The sequence below is a fragment of the Gymnogyps californianus genome, chromosome 1 (genome assembly GCF_018139145.2).
Source record: "Gymnogyps californianus isolate 813 chromosome 1, ASM1813914v2, whole genome shotgun sequence".
Classification (NCBI taxonomy): domain Eukaryota; kingdom Metazoa; phylum Chordata; class Aves; order Accipitriformes; family Cathartidae; genus Gymnogyps; species Gymnogyps californianus.
The window spans coordinates 142716872-142733533 of NC_059471.1; the positions used below are offsets into that span (position 1 = coordinate 142716872).

A 16662-nucleotide genomic window follows, 5' to 3' on the forward strand; every position below is an offset into this window, starting at 1 on the left:
CTGTAGGACAGTCCTCATTTTCAGGTCACTGGTCTGTCTGGACATTTAAGTAAAGGGCTGCCCTGGTCACTGAAGCAGCAGTTCTCATTCTGCAATTCTAGATCAAAGAGCTTAACTAGTAATCTTGTTTCACGCTTTAAGGTGATATTCTAGTAGGCACTTGTGAGACTTCAAGCAACTTAATAACAATTTGCTGCAAACAGAACTTGACTTTACTAGCAGGCAAAGAAGGAAAAAAAAAAGAAAAAAAAAAAAGAGTTAGGATTGAAATTTCAGCATTAGAGACACATTACCCAGACATTTCAGGCCAGGAAATGGCATTATAGAATCCTACATATATCCCTTAGATTTAAGGATTATTTTTTCTATTTTTAATAACTCAGGACTGTCAAAGAATGCATTTGGAAGAAATTGTAATAAATAATGGTAATAAATAAAGGAAAGAGGATTAGAACGTTACCGTGTTGCATAAATAGCAGATGAATGTCTCAAATTTATGTTGAGGCACATACAGAATCGATTTACTTACTGGTTATCAGAATCACTTCCTTTGCGCTTCCTTGGAATCTCAGCCACAGAAGCATTGAAAGAAGCGGTGGCAGCAGACTTAGTTATTGGATTCATGAGGCTGGGGACTCCAGAAGCAATGCACGGGTTTCCATCTATTGAGAAATTATCTGTGAATGAGAAAAAAAAGCTCAGTGTCCAGTAAGAGCCGTATCATTGTGTATCCATTCTGATTTTCATTTGGAAAAAAAAAAAATTGTCTGTGGGTGGCTTCTATGCCTCTGACACAAAAAATATACAGGCTGCACTGCTACAACCTAAGTACAGAAAAGAATATACTGTCTTCCCACACTCCTGTAACAATCTCATCAACCCAATCAACACACCAATGCAACATAAAACACACCTATTCTCCTCCTTACACAATCTTGGCAGACTACACTTAAATCCCCCAGCACCCCAAACATCCTGCTGCAAAATCACAAGATGTGGCATTAGTTAGCAGATCAAAATACTGCAACTAACACTAAATAAAACTTTAAAAATATATAGCAAACTACATTTTTTAAACAAGCTGGACATCCAAAAAATGAAAGTTTGCCATAACTATGTTTCTAACATAAGATCTACAATTACATATAACATCAGTCACGTAAGTTGGAAGAGTCTTGAAAGCCTGTCAAGTTCTACCTCAAAGTTCCCTTCACAACTCTCCTCTCAAGGAAAACTGCTTTGCTTCTGGGAGGGACAGAAGAGAAGTCACAAGCCAAAATAATCCTAGTGACCTACTGGGAAAGGAAAACAGTCTCAAGGAATCTAAGCACTATTACACTTTTTTTCTATCTCAATGCAAAACTATCACAAAGAATCACCCAGTTGATGTTTAGGTGAAGAATCAGAATTAACTCTGTTTCAGCAAACGTAGGCACTCCTTTAGGCTTCATGTGCTAGTGAGGAAAGTATCCTCTGTGATACATCTAGAAACGATAAAGAATTAACTCCATGAAGGGACAGATGAGGGATTGAGAGAGGTCATGTAGGGAAGTGAGCATCTCCTACTTTTAGCAGGAGGCAAAAACCAAGATGAGTACTTTCAAAATACAGCAGGAAGAAAAACTGGATACTTTATTGTGAGCTTTCTTTTTTTTAGCACCTGTGCCGTCTGTAAATGATAGGCAAAAATGTGTAAAAAGAATGATACACAGTGTATCTTTTTTTCCTCTTGGGTATAAGCATATCTTATACCAGAAAAATTACCTTCTAGGCTCTCATTTTCTGTTGGAATATGACTCTGGAGAGTTAAATGAAAATAGGCTAATACTTGAACAACAGCTTGCCTGGTCTTCCACTAATCCTCTCTCTACCAAGTCAGACTACACAGAGTCAGCCCCTGTTTTATTTTAGAAAGCTCTTTAACTCAGTCCTGGTGGAAACTCAAAGAATCAATAAATACTTGGCAAATAAGTAACAGCCTTTGGGCATCTGCAACAGAAAGAAAATTTGGTTACTTCCAATACACAATATATTCAAGTTAGGGATATTAAAAATACATTAAAAGAAATGACATAATAAACACTACAAGGGTACAAATGGTAGATGTTTGAAATATTTTTATGATTAATCATCACTTCATAATAGTCTCATTTTATATTTCTACTATAAATTTGTGCAACTATAAAACAAACAAAAAACCCCAACAATTCCAGAGGAACTCTTTATTTATAAAGAGTAGTTTTAATTCACTTAGGTCATAGCAGCCTATGATTACTAGATTAAGTTATTGAAGTACAGTCATACTTCATGAATATTCAAGAGAGTGTACTTACTAAACAGAAACCTACATGTATCAAAGACAAGAATGCCTTCAGCACAACAGATCCTTTCGTCCCGGAACAAAGCAGGACAGAACAGACCCACTGACCTAAATACTCCTTTGCACACAGATGGCCAGCCTGCTTTCTAAACCACTTCCCTTTAAAGAAACAAAATGAACTGCATCATTTACAGCTTTTCCAATTTATCCTTCATATTATTTTGAATATATCATTTTTTCCTCACACTCAAGCAAAAAATTCTGAATACTGCACTTATCTCCTCCACATTTCCTAGCAACACCCTTTTCTCTTTTTCTTGACTAAGAAAACCAAAAATGTTTAGATTATCAGCAACAATGACCTATTAAGAACTTCTACACTACAATTTTTAGGTGATAAATTGAATCCTAAATACTATCACTGTGACAAACTAAATGTCATATTAAATGCCATTTAACTAAATGCCAGTAAAATAGCTGGTTGATCTTAGACAAAAATATAAGGTTAAGAATCTGTACTGATCCCTGACATGTACAGCATGCAGCATACATTCTCTATACATATTCTTTAAGATTCTCAAAAAACACCCAAATCAAAACAAACCCAAAAAACCAAAAACAATGCAAAAGAAGACAAACAGAGAAATAAATTTAAAGCTTCAGAACTACCAAAAATAGTAGAAAAGTAATTATTTGCAATTTAACAGACAAGAGCAAATCTTTTTAATACCTACTACTCACTGAACAAGAAGCAGACAGAAACAGTTCATAAAGATAAGTCAGCTTTGAGAAGTCAGTAAGAGCGCTTTAAAATAATCTCTCAGGGCTTTATAATAGCTATCATTATGATACTAGGTGATTCCAAGGTGCTTACTCTCTCCCTGAAGAGTGTCTTAACCTTGTGTAGTCTGTGATGAAAGATTTCTTTACTTCTCCGGCTATACCACTTTGGGAGAGCTGGATAAAGGATTTAAAGATCTTTGGGTTCACAAAGAGAATGAGCTAGAATCCACCCCAATAACCAGGGTGTGCTTCTATGATAGTAAAAAGCTGGATTCTTACCTTTCATTTGTGCATCTGGCTGAATTTCTTATATTTTCAGTTTCTGTGAACATTTTCATACCATTAACATCAAAACCAAAAACCCTAAGAACATATGAAGCCAAACTAAATGTTTCCCAATTTCATAGCACTCTTGCTTCATGAAAAATAATATCCAGAAAGACCATTCTTTATTACAAGTTTATTTTCCTGGAAAACCAAAATTATTAAGTCAATTTTTAAACTACTAGAAACAGTTTAATTCAACTAGAGATATTTTGTTTTACCACCCCAAAGGCTATTACTTACACTAGTCTGGTTTGCAAGTCAAATAAAATTCCAACTGAGAAATGACACTTTTTTTAAAAAAATATTACTGTTCATTTCAAAGTTTTGCTAATGCCCTAGCATACTGATAACCAAATTTTAATGGTAAGTGAATAGTTCCTCAAATACGTATGTCTAATTATGATCTGTGTTTGGCTCTCAGTATTAAGCATATATGCTTATCTAGATTAAAAATTAAAAATATTTTAAAAGCATATTATGCACATCAGAACAGATGAAAGTAATACTGAAAAAACCCCACTGCAATCATTCTCTCTGTGAAAAAGCAAAGACCAATAAAACATTACAAACACACCACATGAAAAATAGCTCATTCCCAGTAACGTATCAGAAATAAAAACCCATTATTTTAATACTGACTTCAGCATATTTCATAATCAGGCAACCAAAGTATTTAAGGACTGGTTATCAATATATACAGTTCTCATCACGTCAACATACAAGACCATACCCTACTGAACTACAACCTCTCTCAATTTTTTTCTACAAGGAAAAAAAAAAAATGTACGGTCCCCAAGAGGGTTGGCAAGAAAGTGAACAACTGCAAATGAGCTACATGAAACTACTGTTCAGGGGTGGGATATGCTGTAAGGACATATGAAATCAACTGTATTCCTACGTTCAGCAAAGGTTCTGTGTAAATAACATGCAATGCATTAAGAAACAAGGCTTGGGAGACTCTACATTTTTCCAATTACTGACAATAATATTTTCTAAACGCATGCCACATTCCTGAGCTGTTTCCTCCACTAACAGTTTTAAGGTTTTCAGTTCCTAGACAAACACAATCTATTAGAAAAGGCTTATGGCCACACTCCACCAGCCATAAAAGCTGAGACTCATCTGAACAAATAGATGTCCACATCTGAACTAGCCATTCTAGACCCTCTTGGAGGGAAGACGACATTTCTACGGTGATTCATCTCAACCTAAAATAGATTCCTACAGTTGGCTAGATGAAATACAACATTTCTAGGGTGATTCATCTCAATCTAAAATAGATTCCTACAGTTGGTTAGATTAAATACAGTCCAAGGGTGCCTACCTCTATTCAGTAATTATCCAAGTCTGAGCTAGTTACTTTGGTCTTTTTATCTCTACTCTGTAGACATCTAAAGATAAGCAAGATGAATCCCACCCAAGGTGGCTATAGAACTATCATGCAATTCTTAAAATATAACAGCCACAGACAGCACCTGTTTGTGTCACATGCAACAACTTTAAGCTCAAGACAGTCTTTCAAAATTATTGCCTTAATTACGCACTACCACCTCATGACCCACTCACCGCACTATGAAAGTTTAGCTTTTCTGGCTAGGTTTACTCCTCATAGGCTTTCCTAAAATATTACTTTAGTACCAAAATATTATTTTGACTTTTTAGAATTATCAAAAGGAAATCATACAAAATACACATAAGCACTCCAAAAATCAGCAGAAAAATACAAGTCATGTAGGTATTAATAAATTAATAAAAAAGCTGTCAGTCAGCCCTCATTTAGTTAGTTTAAAAAAAGAACATCTAAATCCACCTATCAGGATATTACAGTAAAATATGCTTGAAATAAAACATCAATGAATAAGTACATTTATAAAACTTATGGGTGGCACTCTTCATAGTCTGTGAATAAATGTCCACACCAGACTTGGAGAAATGTCGCAGCTCTTCAGCTGTTTAAGTTAACAATGTGGTAACACTGGCACAACCTTTCTAAGAGTAACAAGGCACTTTCAATCCAGCTTCCTATTTTGAAACACTTTCTGGCAGAAAGAGAGGAGAAGAAAGAAGCTGCTTTGACTTGGAATTTCTAAGACCACAGATGCCACAGACTATTAAAATGTGTATTTTCCAAATGTATGTTCCTGACATGCACAAAAACCTTAACCTAGAATTTCAAGCTTTGGCAAGTTTAAAGAAGTCAAAATTATGTTAGAAGTGACTGTACTTAAAGTGGCACATAAAGGTTCTCTAGTCTAACTAGATGAGTTATTAAAATTGAAATCTATTCACACAAGCTATTAGGCTATGTCTATAGTAGTAAATACAATGGCCTAACAGCAACAGGTCAGTACAGAGAAGCAGCTGGTGCAGAAGCCCCTGTTTTTAATTTGTAAGTAGTTCAGGGAGCTTACACTAAATCACATTTAGTCTGGTTCACTGGGCCAAAAATCCTTACAATGCATGTGTTTTAAAGCTGTCTGAGAACAAACCACTGGTTCAGTCCCTTATGGTTGGAGTATGTTTGGTATGTGCCCGGAGTAGCACTAACCTCACTACAATAAACTTCTAGTTTAGTTTCTTCTGAAACGAGCCCAGTTCATTCATACCAAAACTGCTCTGCAAACCGAACAAATGAGCAGTAAGCGTGGATGATGGGATTCAATTCAAACCAATGCTATTGCTCTGAACCAAAACGCTAATGTGCACACAGCCTCTACTTACCTGATCTCAGGGTCTCAGTCTAAAGTCCTTAGGAGTGCAGTCATACAAAGAAACAGAGGTATACACACACACACAAATCTAGGCACACAAGCAACCTAAATTTTCTAAACTGAGGTACTACTCAAGACATCAAGTTGGATTCTTGTCACAATTGACGTGCTTTTTTTTTTTTTTAAGACATAAGATGTCTCTGATCACCTAAGCAATTACATATATATCTATCTATACATGCAGCGCACACACAGGATAGCTATTGAGTCAAAAAATTTCAAATAACTCTATGTCATGTAAACTGCTTTATTTTACTATGGAGTTATTTTTCTAAAATTATTTTAATGAATTCTTACTGCAGATTTTCATTAGAGAATGAGAAAACTATACCTATATCCTACATACATACAGTACTGTATGAGGAAGGAAGTTACAGGTGCTGTGATATGCATCACTTTACAGGTCCTGCAGATCTGAACACCTATAAGACAAAGAACCATATTTTCTAAACAGGGGTGAGAGTTGTATTAAATATTCTTTTTATTTATTTATTTTAGAGCTTTCAAATAGGCCATCAAAAGCGTCTTCAGACTAGTTACAGCAAGTCTGCCATCCAGATCATAGCCCACAGTAGCTCTCATTTTCATTGGAGTTAAGCTGTGAAAACAATAGAAATGTACTGTCTAAAACAGGTTTTTTTTTCCCCCAAGCATGCGTAATGCAGGAGCAAGATACAGAGACTTCAGTAATGAAACCATCTTATGAACAACACTATACAGAGAATAAACTCTTATAGGTTAAGAACATTGGATTTGTTTTTAATATCACAAAGCGATGAAAGGAAAAATTACAATATCTTGAATTATAGAAATTTAAATCAAACATTAACATAGGCAACTGATTGCTTTCTGCATCTATTTTTACTTATTTTCACCACTCAGAAGAGAAGTAGTCAAGAATGAAAACTTACTAATTAAATAACACATTTACTTAATAGATTTCAAATACCAAATATTTGGCCAAACCTATTAGTGTATTAAAAAGTATGACTGTAACTAGCTAATGAAAAGATACTACACAAGCCCTTGAAAGGCCACCCTGCTTTCCCAGTCACTTTCAGGCTCAAACCAGGTCACTGATAGAAATCAAGTCTCATATATAGTAGTTCACTACCGGAAAAAAAAATCCAAACCTCTCCAATTCCTGTTAAAGGAATGGAGGGTAGCCGTTTTCTTGTAAGTTTTTGATTCACATTATTGTAAAATGCTGATTCCCATCAAGTCAGCTGCAGAACTTCCATAGTTTTAGCTGGCCCTAGAGATCAAGCAGGGAATTTTCAACAGAGTATTCACATGATTCACTTCCTACAATCACCCACCAAATTATTTCTTCTTACAAATTATTCTTAGTTGATGTGAACTGTCCAGTTTAGAGTTTGTTTTTGATAATGTGCAAGTATACCAACAATAACGTGTACACTCAAGTGAGAAAAAACTATTAAGCAGCATTAGGCAGCTAACGTTGTGGACCTATTCCACAAAAATTAAGATACTTTTATCTTAAAAAAAAAAAAAAGAAAAAACCCATTTCTTCAAAATCCATTAGAAGAACAGGTATAAACATGGGTAACAAAAGAAACCAGGGAGAAGGGTTTCTTTCACAATGAATCATGAAAGCCTATGGTTCATTGCTTTCCCAAATCTATTTGTAAATGGAAATGTCTGCATATTTGGGGTTTTCTTTATTTTGATTATTTCCTTTCCTTACAGTATGTGCATGATATAGAAACAATAAATCCTTGTTTTAAGCACAATTTAACAGACTGCAAAAACTCTACAAAAAACCCACCAAAAAAACCATTTTGTTTTCAAACACTAGGTTACTTGCTACCAAATTATACCAGTATTTAAACAATCAAGCAGCAGAGACAGAAAAATGCCAATTATTCTAGACAACCAGGATCCCCATATACATTAAAACATACATAACCCAACAGATGTTTAGAAAACAACAGTAACAACTACTAAACCTAGAAGAATTGGTGCTAACTAAACAGAACTGCAATGATGACTTAGGAGAGATTTGCTCACTTCTGTTTTTCAAAACCCCGTGCAAAACACTTCTTTCTCCTCCGAGAGGGGAAGCAACATACTCATTTCAAAGCAGGGGGAGCACGAACAGCTGCTGGTGGTTTACAACTAGCCTTGTTTTAGTACCAGAAACTTATGATTAAGAACAAGGAAGGAACATCCAACCTTGGTCACCATACAAGCGTGGGCATGCATACACACACACAGAAGCCAAAATCACTATACCTAAAATACTAAATTATGTTTACCTACAAAAGCATCATACTAGCATATTAGAAACACATAAAACAGCTAAGTATATATCAGAAACAGTAAACTACATACTAAGTTAAAAAAACAAAAACATTTTTAGTCCACAACACATTAGTATGATGACACATCTATAACAGTAATAAACAGAAGCACAGAGTGAACATTATACTCAGGATTTCTCTGTAAATGCACAATATAACGCCGTTGCATCCACCCGTGTCCCTGTACTGAACTTCAATGGGAGAAAGGAGTTAGCAAGCGTTCAGGTCATACTTTGGGCCAGCGTGCGTGCAAACAGCGTGCGTTAAAAAAAACCCACCACCACCGAGTGATACTGGGAACATGACCAGACCGAAGTGCCCCCACAGAAAGGCTATACCCCACGGACGGCCGCGCACAGCCTGGAGACACGCACCCCTGCCCCTGTACCACGGGCACCAACCTCACAACAACAGTCACGCAGGGCTCGCTCGTGCCACATCACGGAGGCAGACAGACAGACAGACAGACACCACACCACACCACACCACACCACACCACACCACACCACACCACACCACACCACACCTACCCACAATCGCCCCCCACACCACCCACAGCCGTTACAGCGGCTGCCCCCCAAACGGCCCCCTCCTCCGCCCCCACCTTCAGTGGCCCGCCGCTCCTCCTCGGCCCCCTCGGCGCCTCCCGCTCCTGCCTCGGCCATGGCGGGCGGCCCGTGCCCCGCTCCACAGCGCCCCCGGCACCGGCGGCATGCAGGAGGTGAAATAAGGTGAGGAGAAACAGCCCGTCCTGCCGGCCCGGGGGAGGGCTCACAGGCGCCTCGCCAGCCTCCCCCTCGCTGGCGCCGCCTCACCAGAGCCACCGCCGCCGCCGCCGCCGCCCTCCCCCGGCCCGGCCCGGCCCGGCCCGGCCGGCGGGCCACTTCTCGCGAGATTTCGGGCCGCGCGCGAGGCGGGAGCGGCTGGTGTCCAACGGCTGCTGGTCAGGGGTGGCGGCAGGGCCTCCTTCCCGCTGTGCGGTGCCTCAGGCTGGTGCCCTTCCCTCATCCTCAGAGGAGGGCTGGAAGTGAAAAGTGGGTGAAGGCTGGTGGCCACCCGCACGGCCCTCGTCTAGAGCTCTGAGACCCGCGAGGGTAGTCGTGGCAGCTGGACAGGCCATGCCACGCCACACCAGCCGTGTTGACTATATGGTGCCCCTGCTCCCTTCTGGCATATTGGAGAGCCAGGGTAGGCGTGGGCCAGTTCTCACCTTTGCAGCATGGGGAAAATCTTAATATCGCTTTGCCTTGGCCTGCGTACCTGTTACATTTTCAGGGTGCTGTACAGTGGACACCTTGTTTGAGGAAGAATCAGGTTATTGGAATAATTTTGGTTGGGAGAGACTTCTTTGGGTCATCTGGTCCAGTATGTGGTTAGAACAGGGCAGAGAACAGTCACACGTATCAGTAAAATGTAGCATAAAAATACACTTTTACCAGTATATTAAATTGTGTTAGTAGACCCTGATTATACTAGATGTTGATGTTGTAGCTGTTCTTTGCTAATACCAGGAGTGCGCTTTTGAAGTGAATCTACCCATCATCCTCATTGTGCCTTGGTTCACATCCTGGAGTAGTCTTGGTGTGTGTGAAGTGTATTCCTTTTGCACGAAGACCTCAAGATACACTTGTAAGAGCTTAATGTGCTCCAGCTGTTAACGGGCATTCACTCCAGTGGACCCCACTAGAGCTAGTTTGAAATGAAACCTCTACAACATGTACAGTGTGGGCATTGGGACCTCAGCAATGCCTGTTCTGCTTGACAGAACCTCTCTTACTGTCCTGCCCTGGTTGTTAATGTTGATGTAGCCTGTACTTGCTCAGTTCCAGTTGTAGGTGTGGCCGAATAGGCTATTGCCTAGACTCACACATCGTTACCTGTGCCATCTTCATGGGCTGTGCATGTGCCTGCTTCTATCTGTTGAACTCGGGTATGAGGGAACTTACATGTACAGTGCAGCTGGTATCGCTCACCAGTCAGGCTGGATCTAGATGATCGGTGACCTGTGTGAAGGAAGCTACTTCTGCAGGTGTACTGGCTTTCAGAGCGTCTCTCTGTTATTAGTAATGGGGGGTCCTTTGGAACTAACAAAAGTAGGTGTAATATTTTGCAAAGAATATTACGTTCTTTTGTCATCTGTTCCAGTGGTTAATATCTAAGTTGTTAAAATTTGTATCATCTTGGAGCTGCAGACAAGTGATTGTTTTTTCAGATCTGGAGGCATGATAAAATTACTCTTAAGATAAAAAGAAAAACATCCTTTGCTAAAAGTGAAAAAGAAAGTGTGACTAAATACACAAAAAAGATCCACGTGGTTTTAATACAAGCAAGAATATTATTTACATAAGTATTTTCATCATTGACTACATTATGCTGAGGGGAAGTATATATATGCGAATGCCAGTTATCTGTCCAGGTCAAAGGAAGTTGCAAGCATGCAAAGGGTTAAGCCAAACCTATGGGTTATAAAATTGCTTTTGCAGAAATAAATTGCTTGAAAGATAGTTTTCTGAAAGGCTGTTTTCTTCAAGAGGATAGTCACATGCAACCGAACAATGAGTCTGGAGCTGTAGAAACAGTGTAGAGGGACTCTTGTCCCTCTTGGTGGTAGGAATACAGGTGATTATGGTTATTTATAAAATTACAAGAGACTGTTTACTGTTGACTCTCTTTAAAAAAAAGGCAGCTTTTTTTTTCCCCCTTCAAAATTAACGAAATTTTGAAGTCCTACTAAAGATTCTTACTATCACTTGATATACCTGGACAAAAACCTCATATGTGTAAAACAGCTGTTTCTATGTCTGTTTTCTCTGTGTAGGAAAGTTAATACTTTATCTTGGAAAAGCTAATACCTTGAAACAGAAGTATCATCAAATCTTTGCTTCTCTGCTTCCATCATCCCATCTAAGACAGCAGTTCAGTATTGTCTTTATTTTAGTTATGTATAAACATCTATGTCTGCCAAAACACTCTCTACAACTACCTGAAAGGAGGTTGTAGCGAGGTGGGTGTCCGTCTCTTCTCCGATGTAACAAGCGATAAGACAAGAGGAAATGGCTTCAAGTTGTGCCAGGGGAGGTTTACATGGGATAGTAGGAAAAACTTCTTCACCGAAAGGGTTGTCAAGCATTGGAACAGGCTGCCCAGGGAAGTGGTTGAGTCACCATCCCTGGAGGTATTTAAAAGACTTGTAGACATGACACTTAGGGACATGGTTTAGTGGTGGACTTGGCAGTGCTAGGTTAATGGTTGGACTTGATGGTCTTAAAGGTCTTTTCCAACCTAAATGATTCTGTGATTCTATGATTCTAAGAACTTGAGAAAGTAAATCCTCACAAAATGATGTGGGCCAAATCCATTTGAACACCTATGAATTTAATGTAACGTGGTGGAAGATTAGTACCTTGCCTAGTCAATGATAGAGCTGGGAAAAAAAACCAGAAAACAAGGATGTGTTTCATTCATAGCTTTCTGAGATTTAGGCAGAATTTACTTGCCTAAACTCAAAACTGTAATCTTGAGAATGATTACTCAGATGCAGTCCTGAACTCCATTTGTGCTATCTTTTATACTTTGAAGTTCCCAACACGTTTCACATTTGACTTGGAAGCACCCCGTCTGTATGGGAGTGGGCAGCTCAGCATCTTGCCCATAGCTAAGCCCAAGGGTTAGACTAGGCCTGTGGAAGGGCTGAGTGGGTAGACGGCTCTAACAGAATATGCTTACCTGGCCAGGGAATCGTGGGTTCCAGCTGAGGATGTTGCTGAACAAATGCAATTGCGCTACTACGACTGTCTCAATGCACACTTTTTCATAAGGTACTTTTTTTCCCTTGCAAATCCAATGTTTCATCTCAGAATTTTAAGTTATATGTAATCCCACAGTTACTATTGCTGCGATATAGATATTCCACTATGCTGGGTTCAGTTGGTCTTCCAGAATTTGTATTGGACAAAAGCAGCTACAAACCACTTCTGCCCTAAATGAAATAAAAAGCAGTAGGAAGAGCTAAAAGACAGTGTTGCCATCTTTGAGAAAATCAGTCATTAGTGCACATTTGTTTTATTCATACACTACAACTGATATTGAAAAAAATTTCCAAGAATTTGTTCGTAGGAAGCTTAAATGCCATGTTTGGCCCTGCTAAAATGCTCTTTTGCCACAGTTTTGAAGCTAGGAGCTCCCTCCTCCAGGTTTGCATCATCAGTGGACACCCAAATGTTAAGGAGATTTCAGAAGAGTGAGTCAGCCACATTGAAAATATTTCAGAGACTCAGTAACCACAGGAAGTTGAAGATGGCCGTTGTTATAAAGCTCAATGAGTTAAAGATTTAAATAGTTCCAGAAAACTGTTTTAACAAACTTAATAGCTTAACAGCTATTAAATACAAACTCTCTCCATATGGGAACATTCAATGAGGACATTCAAAATGCAATAGTGTTTTTTTTTTTAATCTGACTCCCTAGAAACAGAATTAATGTACCTTATTCACATTTTATTTAATATTTTTTGATGCAACAAGAGAAGTACTTGTAATTCAATGCAGAAATTTTTGGCACTGTATGATATGTCTAGGTCAGAAAATCAGATCAATCTCTTAGCAATATTTCTGCCTGTCATGTTTTCTTCTGCGTATTTCTTATCCATGGTCAATGACACATCTCCTGGCACTTAGAGGGTTCTTATAAACATAATGCACTGCTAATTCATTAACACAGTTTTAAACATAATTTATTATACTTGTTTCTTATTCAAAGGTGATGATTGGTCTCTTCATTGAACGTTTCATACATTTCATATAGGACAGTAACTGGTGTTTATGGCATATAGTTAGCCTTGAGTCTTGGCAGAGCAGGATCCCAGTTTATGTAAGGCACTGGTTTTGAGTAGGCCACACTTGATATTTTTGCCCCGTTTTTAGGTGAGCACTTTCTCTTGAGTAGCTTTTAGCTATAAAATAGAGAACAGAATGCCTTATGTAAGCAACGGATATCCTCTTTTTTCCAAACAACTTATACAACAACTTGCTAAAGGGGTAAAAATAACAATCAAACCTCAGAGCAGTTAAATAATAGCCTGAGAGTGAGCAGTTAAAGAAAGGTGTCTGTATTATTACTCCTTTTTCTTTTCTGTGAATGATTAACGACATCCAAAGCATAGCATGTCTTAGCTGTTACACAGGACATGAAGAGCATCCAGTCAGCATTTCTCTGAGATACCATCCTGAAGCGGATGCGAATTTCTTTGTGTATTTGCTAGGGCCAAGCTAGCTCCATGCATGCCACGCTTCAGAGACGTATGTCAGAAGCTGAGAGTGACTGGACAAAAGCACTCTCCTCCTCTGAGGGGACACTGAGAGTCATTCTGTGTTATTAGAGTGACTTGTATTGCTTCACATAAAAACATACTTAGGTGACTGCTTAGGGTGAGCTAGCTAACTTTTTTCTACTGAAATTTAACAGCAGTAAACTGAAGTTACTCAGCATAAATACAAATACAGATTTTTCACAGACTTCTCTTCCAGAACATAAGTCCGTATGGTTTCCCCTCAGACCATGGCATTACATGGCTCAAAGTAATGTAAAGAACAATACCTGTGTCCTGAATCTAGTGCGTTTTTATAGAGTACCTGTGAACAGGCTAGCTAGTTAGAAGAATGAATACAGTTTAAAAAAAAATCTGTCTGTGGTTTGTGCTTGAAGGTCACTGGATTATTTTTAAGGGCATCACAAGCAATTTGTTGACTTTGCTATAAATTCTGTGTCTATGCATTAGTAAAATCTGCTATCATTTTAAAGCAAAAGCTCTTCCCCAGATCAGAGAGTCTTTTGCTTCAAAAATTATATAAATAGCATAATCATACTGTAATCAGCCAATAACAAAAATAACCTCTTGAAAGTTATTTCCACTCAATAATTGGTACAGAAGCCCTTCGAAGAAGCAAAAAAACAGCACAAAAGAATTCAGGCTTTGCCAGCAATGGGCTGTGCTACGCTGGCACAACACAGTGAGTGAAGTTGTGTGGATTATGTTATGCAGTGCATCAGACTGGATTGCGATAGTGATATAGTCTGGCCTTAAAGATGTATGAATCACGGACAAATTCCTTGCATGATGAAACAAGTTTAACTTGAGAAGAGCTTCCAAATCCTACTTGCTCTCCCTCTCTAATCTCAGTATTGGAGCCAGTAGGATGATCAATTTACTTTGTGGTTTTCCAACAAAGTTAAAACAAGTCAAAAAGATCAGCATTTTCCAAAGTGCCTACTTTATTTTGGAGTCCTGGCTGGTGAGGTTTGTGCCCACAAAGTAATTCACTTGCTTGTAAATCTCTTACCTAAAAGTCTTTCAATTTGATGGTGCCACTTTTGATTTAAAAACAAAATAATTTTCAGTTTTTAAATAGCCTTTTCATTCCTGGCAGAACCTGGTATTTTCTGAATGCCTGACAAGAGCCTAATGTCTAATGTCTCTGAAAAACAGTATTGCTGTTACAAATCTCTACACAAGGATGAATAAAGCTGCTTAGGGGGCCTGTTGAAATGAAAAGCAATTGAAATGTGCCCATGGTGCACAAGTGGCAGCCCCCAAGCTGAGTCCTATCTCTCTAGGATCAGCGAGATCCCACCCAGTGCTTTTTCTGCTGTGGCTAAAAGAGAACAAAACCAGCTGTGAGGGCAGCATATCTCCAAGGTCAAAACACCTTTTCTTAGGTTTGCACACAACCAATCTGTGAACCTCCAAGCTGCAATCGTCTCATCCATCTTGCCTGCAAAGGTCCTGACAATGCATTACATCACTGTCTGAAAGTCTTCTCCTTGGTTAAAGTAAACTTGTACAGATTCCTGGTCTTTTGAAGTGTTAGCAGCCTCGTATTAAACAACTGGTATAGGAATAATGCAAAGATACAGAAATGTAAACCACCTTCAATCTGTGCCACTAAGTCGAGGCAGAATTAACTGAAAAGAGAAACCCAACGACTGTTGCACAGAGCGGGCCCATAAGTCTGCCTAACGTTACTCAGCAGAACTGTGCCAGTTGAATGCATCACATTCATTGTTCACTGCCTCTGAACTTCACAAATCAAGAAGTCATGCCGATCCGTCTGCTTCCTAGAATGTGCAAAATCCATACTGGGGCCTAATTATGTACTATGCTATTTCAGAAAAAGGCATTTAAATAAATTGTACATTTTGTAAAGTTTCCTTGAAGCATTAATTTTATTAAAAAATAGGTAATATTTTCTTCTTTAATAGCAGAAGTACCATGCAAGTTTCTCACCATTGTATTTGAAGCCAAAAGGCATCCTCTTCACGTACTGCTTTTCAACCGATTGTATAGATAGTAAAATCTTTGTGTCTCATTTGTAAAGAACATAAAAGCATGGCATCAGCAAACAGCTTGCTTTTGAGACCATACTTGTTCACTGGTTTCTTTGGGCTTTAGATAGGCATCTTTTGCTGACGTCAGTGGGAGCTGGATGAGACCTCAAAGGCAGCCTGCTGGATTGAAAATCTTGAGATGTGTGTCTAGTTTACCAGTGATTCACTCCATCATGATCAAAAAGTCACTGAAGTTCTTATCTGATCATTCATCATTATTAAATAGATATATTGAAGTCAGAAGTAGACTTTGTAGGGAAATTAAGTGTCCAAGACTAGCAGGGCTATTGCAGTTTTTGTGTAAGTCCTGACACAGAGAGATGTATGTTCAAATCAGCGCTCCCATTTCGGGTCTCAAAGTTTTGTGGATGGCCGCATGTGCGCGGACGTGGCCTGGGGGAACGTCCTGGCACCTGCTTCCCGTTGGAGCTCCATTACCTTCATATTGCCAACTGTACATCCACACTGAGGGGCAGATTCTGCCTACGTCCCTGGAAGGGAACAAGGTGTTACATAGACTTGGTGTGTATGTAACACTTGCTATCTGTAGCTGCTGTCTCATTTTCAGAATGTGGAGCAGGGGCTGTGGTTACGCTTTTACACAACAGCTTCAAGGTCACAGCACTTACTCTGCTGATGAGCTGCCCTCTCAACATCATTTAGTTTCATGGGAAGGAAATGTAGAGGCAAGGGCAAAGATTTTGTCTTTGGAGGGGGGAAGATGGGCAGAGACACCTGGAGGAGGAGGAACTGC

The 16662-nt window shown here is 39.1% G+C and overlaps 1 protein-coding gene across 6 annotated transcripts in view; it reads right to left on the reverse strand.

The window, feature by feature from the left end:
• BMAL2 (basic helix-loop-helix ARNT like 2) overlaps positions 1–9270 on the reverse strand; it is a 56547-nt gene extending 47277 nt beyond the window's left edge. For 5 of the 6 annotated variants that reach the window (XM_050915636.1, XM_050915634.1, XM_050915637.1 and 2 more), the window contains exons 1-2: positions 9130–9270; positions 530–677 (exon numbers count right to left, since the gene is read on the reverse strand). In XM_050915636.1, the coding sequence (XP_050771593.1) occupies positions 530–677; positions 9130–9190 (209 nt within the window). In that variant the 5' untranslated portion in view covers positions 9191–9270. Of the gene's footprint in view, positions 1–529; positions 678–6551; positions 6588–9129 lie in introns of those variants that run through there. The other variant, XM_050915638.1, reaches the window with a different exon arrangement.
• Between the last annotated feature and the right edge of the window lie 7392 nt (positions 9271–16662).